Here is a 13189-nt window from a genome sequence, read left to right as displayed (position 1 = left end):
AGGTTTTCACTTCAGACTTCCCTGTCAAAAGAGAGATGTTTTCTCAAGAAGCCATACGGGTAGTTAAGAGTTTCAGGAATATACTGTCCTCTACTGTTTCTTCTATTAAGCGAGCCTTGAATTTACTGAGCGCAGAGGAGGAATGGCCTTACCTGGCACTGAAGGGCAGGTATATATATACCTTTCATGGTGGGTTGCATTATCCAAGCACCTGAGCTTAGCCACTACCATATTTCATAGTCCGAAGAAAGAGGAGAGTTTTTTAAGAGAGTCTTTGACTCCTTTCTTTCTGCTTGTCTGAACAGATGGAGTTTCAGTAGTCTTCTCAACTGTTGTATTTTCTCTGTCCCTTAATGGGCTCCTTGTGACTTTGGAAACTCACTTAAGCCCTACTTAAGTAGTTGTGCCTTTATTTACTTCAGTATATTGCTACCTTGTCTTTTCTAAGTCACTTGGAATAACTTTTGCTAGTGGCACGAGGGCATCTGTTATACAGCAAAATACAGGGATTGATGTTGCTTTGTCAATTATACCTAATCTGTTAATATATGACAGATGATTTAAAGAGACAAGAGTTTCCATTTTAGTTTTAATTTCAGTTATTACTAGAGCTCATTTATACAGTTGGGATTGGCTTCCCTCCCCACCCCCCTGCAGGAATACTCCATGCATTTAGTAGGACAATTAAGCTGTCTATATGTTGTAATATTTCTCCTTTTTTCTAAATTTAGTTTATTGCAGTATATTTGAATTGTCATGTGTTTGAATTGACATGTCATATGCATATTGTCATATGTTTTGATTGGAAGGAAATGCAGATACATAGGATGTGGTATGCTATGGATTGTGTTTATTCAGATCACATAGAAACTAAGGATAGCCACTGTTTGCATTACTTAGTATCTTAGAAGAAGGCTAAGAAGGAATTTCTGCAATTAATGGGAATGACTTGTATGCTTATTTTACTGGTAACTGAATCCACTGACTGGAGAATTTCTCGTGTTTACAAGCTGAAAAAATGAGGAACCCTTACATTTGCAGAAAAGGAGTGGATCGCTTGACATATGGTGTATCAGCCTGAACAAGAAAGCAGGAATAAGAATAGACAAGGAAACTTGGAGTTTCCTGTAACTCATATGCTCTATATTAGTCTAGAAAAGCATTGCAAGATTCCAAGTTGTACTGAGAATAAAAGAGATCATTTGTTATATTAAACAAATGAATAATTAAACATCAGGAACTTTACATTTCTATAAATGTCTTTACCTTGATAATGGTTTGCTATATTCAATGTGGTTTTAATTAAATTAATATTTATATAAATACACATTTTATGTAGTTCAGAACAGAAGTTTAAAGGAAGCACACTAGAGAGTATATTATGTACCGTAACCATTTTGGAGATGAAGACTTGGAAAGCAGATGGTTTAACATATATTGAGAGACTGCATCATCTGATCAAAATCAGAGCCCTCTAAATTTCTAGAGACTTACCTGAGTGTGGAGGGCTGAAAATGCTGGAAAAGACACCATCAAGGGCTTTTAAAAAAAATCCTTTGTTTGCAGTCCCTGTACTGGAAACTAATTTTACCTTCTGTTTTTGTCCTGCCTCAGTATGTGCCTGTTAAATTAAATGCATCTTTTTCATGCATGAGCACAGCTTGCATTAGTGATAATGGAGTTTTCATATGCTTGTTGAAAGGTGTTCATACCTAATGTTACTGCTTTTCTAATGCTGTAGAAGTCGATGCTGATGCATTCTGTTTGTTTTTTGCTCTGTGAATCAGCACTGTTGTTATAGTCAGTGTGTACATACACCTGTAGGAATTCTGCTTAAGAAAGCTGGCAAATCTATGTTTTTTGAATGCGTTTTTAGTAGCTTTGATTTATTTTGATTATTATGTGATGGGGGGTTCACTACAATTCAGTGGGTAGAAGTTAGGTCCAAGATAGATAAATGTGCTATGTGGGCTCTGAAATCAAACCATGTTGCCAAAGTTAAGTAGGCAAGTTGTTGAAATCATCAAACTCCAATTTACTTTTTGTTTTAAGAAAGAAGAAAACCTGTGCACAGCATACATATGATGTAGCGATTTTTGAAAAACATCAGAAGACCTATAGATTGCAATGTTGAGCTATCTTTACTGCCCTTCTTGTAAGCTAATTTTCGATGATGCTAGGAGACCACAAGAATATTTACCCTAAACATTTATTCTCCTCAAGTGCTGATAACGTTTGGGGCTTGGAGAGAAGATGTTTGAAGACCTGTTGTGATCTGATCAGAACTAATTGCATCTGGCAGCTAGACTGAAATTTGTTTTAAAAACAGCTTAGTAGTACTTCTGTTTATTTTTTATTGAGAATAAAATGAAAACATTATCTTTTTAGCAGTTTGTTTCCAGCACTCTGGAAATACACATCATGACTGTATATTAAACTTCATCTTAATACTTATTTTTTAATCACACTGGTATAAACCCCATGTCTCTTCGGTGACTCTGCTCTCTTTGTTACAGGTGCTGTTGTCAGGATTGATCGGTGTTGTTTCATGGAAGAGGCCTCTTTCGCTTGTGGTGAGTGGCAATATGGCTTTAATCGTGTTATACAGTCTTTAGATAAGGGGCTAAGGGATGCTGTGGAAATAACTACCAGTGGTTTTGTCTTTGTGTAGAAGCCTAATAGCTTCTGGGGATGATTTTCCAGTGCTGTTATGTATCCTAATATTTATAAACACTTAGTACAAAAATTTTGGGACTTTGAGGTTGTATTACATAAATGATCTAGGTGACAATAATATTTTTCTACTATCTGTATTTAAGTTTTGGAGAGCCGTAATATTCATTATGTGTAAAAGAATGCAGGTATCTACTGCCCCTTCCTTGCCATTGTTACAGTCCTATCTCTCTTTTTAAAAGTGATAGCATATGGTTTAGTGATGTAAATGTAAGAACTAATGAATCATAAACATTTTGATAAATGTGTATGTCTAAAGAAAGGCTGTAGTTGATGGCGTGAAATTAAAAATGGCTGAAAATAGTGAGCATTGCTGCCTAGTAGATATGCTCAATACTGCATTATGGCTTTGGATTAATAGATATTCATGAAATAAAATATTGAAAATTATAATTTATTAATATATTTTAAAAAATAATACTGAACTTAGAAGTGCTTAGTCTGTCACTGTTGTTCTAGACAAACAGAGTGTTTGTCTGCATTTATCTTTGCATTTAACTTGCACAAAATTGCACCACAGAGAAATCTTTTTAACCATTTATCTGGATGGCAAAAAAGCATATTCCAAATTAGTAACTGTTCTCCTTTGTCTGCAAAACAATTTTCAGCTACATTATGTATTCTGTTGTGAGGCTCATGTAGTTACTTAATAATGAAAAGTAATTTAGGCTTTGTATATGCATGCTAATAACATTTTTTGTATATGCATGCTAATTAACATATTAACACAAAGCAATATTAGATTCAAATCAATCTTACTAAAAAGGTGAGATGATTGTGTCAATAAGAACGTATTAGGTAAATGTTGCCTTTGAAAAAGTGTGCCTGTGTAACATAGTAACATATGTCACATTTGTACATAGTTAATACTAAAGATAGTCCCAGGAAAAAAGAATATAATGGAAAGTATGAAATGGAAAGATCTGTATTAGTAAGAATAAGGCTAATTAGAACTTCAGGTATATCTTTCAGTATTATGAACTAAATAAGCAATGTTAGAGCTTCTGATACACATTTTTTTTTCTTTCCTTTTCCATAATTCAGTTTTCATTGTTATTAAAGAAAGGACAGATTGAGTTTCTATTGATTTACTGGTTGGTGTTTTTACAAACAGATGAACTTTATATGATGTAGAAAGCTGCCTGGTGGCAAGATAAATGTGCCCAAAATGAGGTGAAAGTGAAACAAATTAGTGAAACTAATGAATGCCCATGAGAAAGGTAGCAGGCAGGTTTCTGGACTAAAATACAAAAAAAGACAAATTTTTACTCACCACTGATGAGCAGGGAGAGCTTTCACCTTAGAACATACCAAGAAGACTGATATGTCATGAATGAGTAGTCATCAAGTAAAAATATTCAGAATTTCTCACACTTTTCCATTTAATTTTTTAAAAACAAACAAACGATGAATGTGTATATGAGAATACAGGACAGGATGGGAGTGGTCATTTGGTTGCCCCAGTATTTCTCTTGTTATCTCTTGCTGGGCAGGAACAGAAAGAGGAGGAGCAAACTATTTTTTTCGTGGTGTTACCAAAAAGGAGCGTGGCCCCAAGTGCTGTTTTCTCCATCAGTCCATCAGTAATGTAGTTCATTTTGGAGATTTTGCAGGTTTGCGGTGTTGTTTAGAGTAAGATTGTGTATCTTTGGGTAAAGATTGGACTAAATTTCTGCTCAGTGTTATGAAAAATAGCTGGTATACCTGGTTTTATTCCAGTATATTTTATATATGGGCTTTGTTAATAATAGTTCTCTACCTGGTACCTGGGAATGCTGCCTCTTTGACTGAATAAAACTAAATTGAATTGTAATAGCATTACCTATTAGAAATAGTTCGAAAGAAAAGTTCTTCTGACAGTGAAAGAATCAAGTGTGTGCTTGGTACTGAAATCTCATTTCATTTTCATTTGTGTTACACTTTACTGCTCACATATTACAAACCATTAAAACTAAAATAATTCCTCTGAATTGAGTACTTGTACAACTGTGAAATGTAACTAAACCTAAGAGTTTTCAAAATAGTTGCTTGTAAGCAACTGTAATTGCTGCTTACATCATTGGAATAAACAATATTCATGCATCAGAAATGTTATTCAGGCCTATTGAGACTTGCCTTCTGTGATTCCTGAACATATTGTAAATGCAGCCAGCCTTTCAGATATCAATTCATTCAGTGAAATGTAAATAGGCAGTCGTGGTCAGTATCATTCAAGGAAATAAGTATTAGAAACAGTAAGTGGTAGCATTAATACTCTCAGAACAGCTCACCTTCCTAAAATCTTCTCTAGGAAATTATTTATCTCCAAGATTAAGCTTAGAGCTCATGAATTAGATCCTGATTGTTTTTCTTCCATATTTCTGTATTGGCACTTGGTGGTGGTATAATAAACAGTTGGAGGAACAGGGGTCAGGGATGATGGTTTTTTGCCTCTGTGTGTGATTAAGCTGTGCAATAGCCAGTGCTAATAGTTTTGCAGTGGCTACATAGTGTCTGTTTTTTCCTTGTTGAATTGTAAATACCTTGTAGCAGTTGGAACCCATGTGTGCAGTGTGACTGTTCTGATGAAGCAATTAATACTATATAACTTCACAGCCTCATAGCACGAAGTACCATCAACATGCTAATGAATTGCATTTCTTGTGATCTGCTTATACAATACATATGCAAAATACATATGGTCAATAATTACCTTTTAACCTAATTTATAGTATTGTAAATAACTATATAATCGATTACAATACACATGGCTGTCTTTGTTGCAATGTGTTACAAGTGGTGTTCCCTAGGGCTCAGTGTTGGGGCCAGTCCTGTTCAATATCTTCACTGATGATCTGGACGAGGGGATCGAGTGCACCCTCAGTAAGTTTGCAAATGACACCAAATTGGGTGGGAGTGTTGATCTGCTGGAGGGTAGGAAGGCCCTACAGAGGGACATGGACAGACTGGATCGATGGGCCGAGGCCAACTGTATGAGATTCAACAAGGCTCAGTGCTGGGTCCTGCACTTGGGTCACAACAACCCCATGCAACGCTACAGGCTTGGGGAGGAGTGGCTGGAGAGCTGCCTGGCGGAAAAGGACCTGGGGGTGTTGGTTGACAGCCGCCTGAACATGAGCCAGCAGTGTGCCCAGGTGGCCAAGAGGGCCACTGGCATCCTGGCTTGTATCAGGAATAGTGTGGCCAGCAGGACCAGGGAGGTGATGGTGCCCCTGTACTGGGCACTGGTGAGGCCGCACCTCGAGTACTGTGTTGAGTTTTGGGCCCCTCCCTCCAAGAAGGACATTGAGGTGCTGGAGCGTGTCCAGAGGAGGGCAATGAAGTTGGTGAAGGGTCTAGAGCACAAGTCTTATGAGGAGCGGCTGAGGGAGCTGGGGTTGTTTAGCCTGGAGAAGAGGAGGTTGAGGGGAGACCTTATTGCTCTCTACAACTACCTGGAAGGAGGTTGTAGCGAGGTGGGGGTCAGTTTCTTCTCCCTAGTAACAAGCGATAGGACGAGAGGAAATGGCCTCAAGCTGCGTCAGGGGAAGTTGAGGTTGAATATTAGGAAAAATTTCTTCACCAAAAGGGTAGCCAGGCATTGGAATGGGCTGCCCAGGGAGGTGGTTGAGCCCCCATCCCTGAAGGTATTTAGAAGACAGGTAGATGTGGTGTTTGAGGACATGGTTTAGTGGTGGACTTGGCAGTGCCAGGTTAATGGTTGGACTTGATGATCTTAAAGGTCTTTTCCAGCCTGAACAATTCTATGATTCTGTGAAAACCTGGCATTGCAAAGAGCGGTAACAAAGATAGCTTTATCATTTGAAGCCATGAATAAAGTTTTATAAAATTAAACTATACACCATCTGTGATGTTCTGAAAACTGGTGAAACTGATGTTTTAAGGTGCCAGTTTCCTGCTTATTTTGGATTTGTGACTAAAACAGGGTTGGTAACACGCCAGTGTTTTCGCTGTTGCTGAGCAGTACTTGCACAGCATCAAGGTTTTCTCTTTTTTCCCCGCTCTGTGTCACTTGCTTTGGTTCTTTCCTTCACTTATTAAACTATCTTTATTTCCACCCACAAGTTTTTTCACTTTTGCCCTTCCAATTCTCTTCCCATCCTGCTGCAGGGGGAGTGAGTGAGCGGTTGTGTGGTGCTTAGCTGCTGGCCAGGCTCAGCCCCTCATACTACTGATTCTGGTTTGCTCATCGCTCTATTCATACAATTTTTTTCACAGATGCAGAGTTTTTTCTTTCAAATTTACTATTTTCTGCAGTTAAAAAGAGGAAGTTGAAGAAGCAATAAACACAAATAGTAGTTTATCAACCATTAACTCCTGACTGTATTTTACAAGAAATGTGTTATGTAGCGTTGGTACAGAAAGGAGTGGGTGCGTGGTTTAACACCTTGGAACCAAAGTAAAAACTGAGAATAGTTGTGTATTTCCAAGACATTAGCATGAGTGGTGTTTTGTCTTATCCATTCAGTAGAAGATTTACAAAAGTGTATGCACTAAGGAATTTTTATTGTGATGTTAACGTGCAGATATTTAATTACACATAGAATCTCTCATGCTAAAGTCTTTGCATAGCTTAATAATCTGAAGCATTCACTGGATTTTGTTAGCTTATCTGAATTTTATTGGTCACCACCTAGCCATCAGTTGCTTATGTTGCCAAAATGCTTTATATATACAAGGAATCAGTGTCTGTTATCAAACCAGTATTTACATTTACCAGAGGAAACACCTGGACAAAGGAGATCTTTAAATTGTTTGTGCATTAATTTTGAACAGTATTTTCCATGTATTTCAGATGTTTTCTCATTAAGCTTTCTGTATTTTTAATTACAAAATCTCAGAGAATTTGCAGTGCTTTGGGGAAATCTTTCAAGAGTCCCTTATTTGGAAGCTGAGTGCTGGCTGTGTCAGTACCACTGCTTAAGGTTAAAATGCTGTGTCAAAATAGGAGTTTGTCTCCTCATGGTTTATGGAAGTGTCTGAAAATTGGGGGAGAGCTTGTGTAGCTCCTGAGATTGAATTACCTTGTACAAAACTAACTGTGCAGTGAGATTATTTTTCTGTTACAGTCTATAGTAACTGCAAATCTGTTTGTGCTAAGGAGATTAATTCAGCCTCTGAATTGACTAGAAAGCTTCTCTGTTGCCATCTGGCATTTGGGTGATCCCAGAAAAATATTTTTACATTTCTAACTGAAAGCTTTTACAATAAACTGATAGATATAATTTTTTTTTCAAGGATCAGAAGAGTATTTTTTTAGTGTCTGTGAATGTCAGCGAATACAACACAACACTTACTAGTAAGTGATCTTTATTACTCAGATAGCTATTTAAAAGCATTTCCTATGAAATTTGCACTCCAGATACAGTTCCATGCATCAGTGAACATGCAGATCTGTGCATATACCTTTTTTTTTTGGTAAGTGGATAGGATTTTCATCATCTAAGAAAAATAAAAGGAGTCATCCTAAATAGCAGCAGTTCAACCTGCACATCAGGCACAAGAATGAATGAACTGCTGTGCAGGGTCTCAGACTGCACCTGTGGTAAGAATCAGTCAAATACTGAACTGACTTTGTTAGAAAATACTCGTCTTGGGCCAGCTTGGTAGTTTGTTGCAAAATGAGAATTTTTTTTCCTAGAAGTCCTGTGAAAAACTTGAACTATTTGAATATCAGACTTAAAACAGTTTCTTCTTTCAGTAAAAACCAGTAGAAAAAGATCTATACTGTTGTAAAAAAGAAATTACTAATAATTTTAAATAAATACATCCACATAGACATTTACCCCACAAGATGCATGGATACGTAAAACTGGTCCAAACATTTCCTCGTTGATTATCTTCTATCACTAGATATCATTGCTGAGCATAGAAGAAACAACCAAACTCAAGGAAACAGATGATACATAAAATGTGTAGAAATAACATACAAGTAAATTTCCCATATTCTGTTCAGTGATGTGGGGTGTTGACATGTTCCTGGCCATACTACTTAACCCGAGGTCCTAGAGTAGCTTAAGCAATAAGACGTGTATTTTTAGACTCCGGTAAGAAAATTTACAGCTTCCTTTCAGATGAAATCTGATTGAAATTTGGCGGGGGGAAGTCTCCCTCCACCCCCAGCTTAGCCTTGGTTTTGTCAGCTGGAATAAATAGGTAATCATAGAATCATGGAATCACTAAGGTTGGAAAAGACCCTTAAGATCATCGAGTCCAACCGTTAACCTATCACTGCCAAGTCCACCACTAAACCATGTCCTCAAACACCACATCTACCTGTCTTCTAAATACCTTCAGGGATGGGGGCTCAACCACCTCCCTGGGCAGCCCATTCCAATGCCTGGCTACCCTTTTGGTGAAGAAATTTTTCCTAATATTCAACCTCAACTTCCCCTGACGCAGCTTGAGGCCATTTCCTCTCGTCCTATTGCTTGTTACTAGGGAGAAGAAACCGACCCCCACCTCGCTACAACCTCCTTTCAGGTAGTTGTAGAGAGCAATAAGGTCTCCTCAGCCTCCTCTTCTCCAGACTAAACAACCCCAGCTCCCTCAGCCGCTCCTCATAAGACTTGTGCTCTAGACCCTTCACCAACTTCATTGCCCTCCTCTGGACACGCTCCAGCACCTCGATGTCCTTCTTGGAGGGAGGGGCCCAAAACCGAACACAGTACTCGAGGTGCGGCCTCACCAGTGCCCAGTACAGGGGCACCATCACCTCCCTGGTCCTGCTGGCCACATTATTGCTGATACAAGCCAGGATGCCATTGGCCCTCTTGGCCACCTGGGCACACTGCTGGCTCATGTTCAGGCAGCTGTCAACCAACACCCCCAGGTCCTTTTCTGTCAGGCAGCTCTCCAGCCACTCCTCCCCCAGCCTGTAGCGTTGCATGGGGTTGTTGTGACCCAAGTGCAGGACCCAGCGCTGAGCTTTGTTGAACCTCATACAGTTGGCCCTGGCCCATCGATCCAGCCTGCCCAGGTCCCTGTGTAGGGCCTTCCTACCCTCCAGCAGATCAACACTCCCACCCAATTTGGTGTCATCTGCAAACTTACTGAGGGTGCACTCAATCCCCATCTGTGCAGCGGAGAGGCAACATTAGCGTAACTGAGTTGAGACTGTAAGAGAAAAAACAAGTAAAAAAATGCACACCCTGGGAGAATGGCAGAGTCTAAAGACATTCATCACCTTGGATGTTATTGTTGGCTTTGATACTTGTGTGATGCTGATCTGCGATGCAGAATGTTACTCTGCTTTAACATATCCCTTGATCACTCTGCAGTATCATTTCAGCATGTGTATTCTTTGAATTTGTTGATCAAAATGTTCATTAGGAACCCTGCTATTAGACAAACAGTCATCTTTGAGGCTGACGCATTACTTTAAAGGTTAACAAAACACTGGGTAAAAACAACGACATCTTACATACCAGAGTTTTGCAACATTTCTGATAAACTGAGATATGGTTGAATGATGAGTATTGCTTGCTTTCAAAAAGAAACTTGGAAAGCTGTAATCGCTTCTACTTGCAAACCAAATCCGATGCTGGTTCACAAAGTAGGTCTTCTAATATAAAGCTGTAAATTTTGCTCAGAGCTGGTGTGGACTGGAGTTGTGAACCCAGGCTTTGAAACTGAGAGCAGAGTGTTTTTCTTTGACCTCTTTTCTAGGAGCATTGAAGGAAAATACTCAAATTCAGAGAAGCTGAATGCTAAATCAAGGGGAAGAGAAAGGAGGAGGGCTAGGACAGGAAGGAGGAATTAAAATGTGAGTTTGGCAACATGAGAGAGACTGATGTCAAAAGCTGTTAAGAAGAACAGGACCTAGATGAACAGAGAGGAGTGCTAGTGAACCAAAAGCATGCCAATAAGGAATCACACAGTGGAATTTCTGATTTTTTGGTGTAATTTTTAAATATAGTGCTGTAAGCACCATAACTAATTAATCCTGACTTATAATAGATTGTATCTTAGGTTTGAATGGCTTTGGTGAAGAAAGTGTGAGCTGTAAATAATCTTTTCCTATAGCTGGGACATAGTTAAGTTTTCTTTGTCTCTTCCCTTCCTCTTCTCACATTCACTGAGAGCTAGTTGTGTAAAGCACTAACATGGCTATACTGCTCTGGTAACCAAACTAGATCAACTGTCTCTGCATACGACTGCAGCATGACTGCAGTTGTACCAAAAGTCTGTGAGACAGTATCTGAAAATGAGGTTAATGTTTTGTTTTGTTGTTTCTTTTTGGTTTTGGGTTTGTTTTTTTTTTTTTCCCGCTAGTAAATTCTCTTTCCTTATTTAAAAAAGCAATTTTCTGCCAAACCAGGCTAGTAAATATCAGATTTTGGGGCCTTTTCAAATCAGCCAATAACTGTCATTCTTTCATTCCTGCTCCTTCCTTACTCCCAAGGATGTATGTACCTTTCCTACACTGGTTCTAGTAACTGTGCCAGTGGTCTGGAGGAGACTTCTTGAGAGAAATATGAGTACTTTCCATTTATCTGGCTACATTCCAGCACCCTACATGAAATGCATGGCAGCAGCTGTGGACCTCTTTTGTGTCGCCTCATGTCGAATTTGGGTCGGTAAGTGTTCAGATGCTCCAAGGAGGGCATTTTTAATTTACTGAATGCTGTTCTTGGACTGGATACTTTAGTGAAGAGAGCAGCTGAAGAGGAATAGGAGAGGAAAGAAACAGAACTGCAATTGAACAGAACAGGTCTGTTTTAGGCATCCTTAGCTGCATCCTGATTGAGCAATTCCCACAAAAGTTGGTTGTAGATCTTTCAAATTTTTTTTCTTTCCTCAGCTTCTGGCAGCACTTAAAGTTTCAGTAGTAGCAGGACAACCACAATATTTACTCTTTCCTTTCATTTATGCTTTATGTGTAAATTTGCATTTCCAAATACTTGAAGAAATAACCAACTGTGTGAGAAGGAAATGGGGATTTCTTAGGGTTTTGTTACATAAATTACCTTGATGAATAACATAACTAGGTAAAATTTATAAATATTTTATATTGCTATGCTATATTTAGTGGCTAGTTTTGGGTGTACTTGTGCTGGTTTTTGTGTTTTGTTCTTCTGTGAAGATTCAAGTGATCAGATTTTACTGGAGCACTTCTCAGAAAGTAGATTTCAAAATATTTCTAAAAGATGCATATAATTTTAGATGTGCATTTGCAGGAACGTGCCCTAGTGATGTTTGCACAGTTATTCAGAAAATAGAAGTTATCTAATCAACTACACTTGCGCAATCCAGCTTGAACCTTCATATTAGTGATGAGACTGTGGAAATTAATAGCATAGGGTATTTTATTTACTATACATTAACACCATGAGAGAAATGATGTTTTCTCCAAAACTCTTTAATAGCGCAGTATTAATTTTATTCTTAGGTTAAAGTGCCACAACCTCTGGATGCTGTTTCTGGCTTGAGCCTTTTCTGATGGCTTTCTGAGGCATTTTCCGATGTTATGCATGGATCATAAATGGGGAGTTTTTCCTGGACAGGGAGTAACTCTGGGTGGCTAGAAAGTAGCCTGTCAAATATTATCAGCTTTCCTATCTGAATGCTGTTGATAGATGCCTGTGCCTTAAATCTGAGGCTTTTGAGGGGTTTGTTTTGTTTTGTTCTCTTTCTAGAATGAGCCTTCTCTGAATCTTTATTAGATTGGGACACTGTTATTGACTCGTTTCCTCTTGTTTAAGCTGTTGGTCTTGCCTTTCTCCCGTCTTCCTCCCTAGTACCAAGTGTAAGTGTTGTGCTTTAGTGCAACTTTTGGTTGCCAAAAAGAAGAGCTTTTACATGTGTGCACACGTGTGTGTGAAGTGGGGAAATCAGAGCTTGGCTGGAATTCCCACCTGTATCCCCTGCCCTGAGAGACCTTTTCCCAGCGTATGAACTGCTGGTTTAGGCCGTGAATTAATGCCTCTTGTTGGATTGAGTAGGGGATCCAGAAAGTGTGCTCTTCAAAGTTTGCAATTAGAGTGTGTGTAAACTCTGATTACATTCATGTCCCAAATTACTTTTTGCATGTAGATTAACATAAACGTTTAGATTTTTAACAGTGCACTGTCTCACCTGTTGCTGTTTTTTTTCCTAAGACTGCCAATTCCTTTCTTCTCTAGTATATGGAAACAACTGTCAGAAAAACCTACTCCTAGTGCCATTTTATTAGAATATACCTGACAGAAGAGAAAGAAGGAAAAAAATGGAGAATGACCCAGTAAAGCTGCGAACTGGGAAAGCAACAATGCTTGAGACGAAAACAGAGGAAGTGAATCAAAGAAATCTTTATAAAGGGGGAGAAAGGTGTCACAGAGTGAAGCATCTATTTAGAATGAACGTTGTGTCCCCTTTTACCACCTAACACTTCTCACAGCATTTTCTTGCCTGGGTCGGTCTGTCTGCATCTCTCTGCTACCCTTTCTACAAAGGCTGCCTGTTCCGGGGCCCAGCT

General features: G+C 38.8%; 1 protein-coding gene across 6 annotated transcripts in view; it reads left to right on the top strand.

Moving 5' to 3' along the window:
• ENTREP2 (endosomal transmembrane epsin interactor 2) overlaps positions 1-13189 on the top strand; it is a 167541-nt gene that overhangs the window by 57074 nt on the left and 97278 nt on the right. For all 6 annotated transcript variants that reach the window (XR_015701556.1, XM_087744974.1, XM_087744973.1 and 3 more), the window contains exon 2: positions 2517-2573. Coding sequence is in view for 4 of the 6 variants with exons in the window: in XM_087744974.1 (XP_087601100.1) it covers positions 2517-2573 (57 nt within the window). In the remaining 2 variants the exon portion in view is untranslated. The remainder of the gene's footprint in view (positions 1-2516; positions 2574-13189) is intronic.

This window comes from Nipponia nippon, unplaced genomic scaffold (assembly GCF_047370975.1).
Source record: "Nipponia nippon isolate SJK-2023a ecotype South Korea unplaced genomic scaffold, ASM4737097v1 scaffold_9, whole genome shotgun sequence".
NCBI lineage: Eukaryota > Metazoa > Chordata > Aves > Pelecaniformes > Threskiornithidae > Nipponia > Nipponia nippon.
Note: the sequence above shows the minus strand (reverse complement) of the source record. Positions and strands in the feature narration are given on the sequence as shown.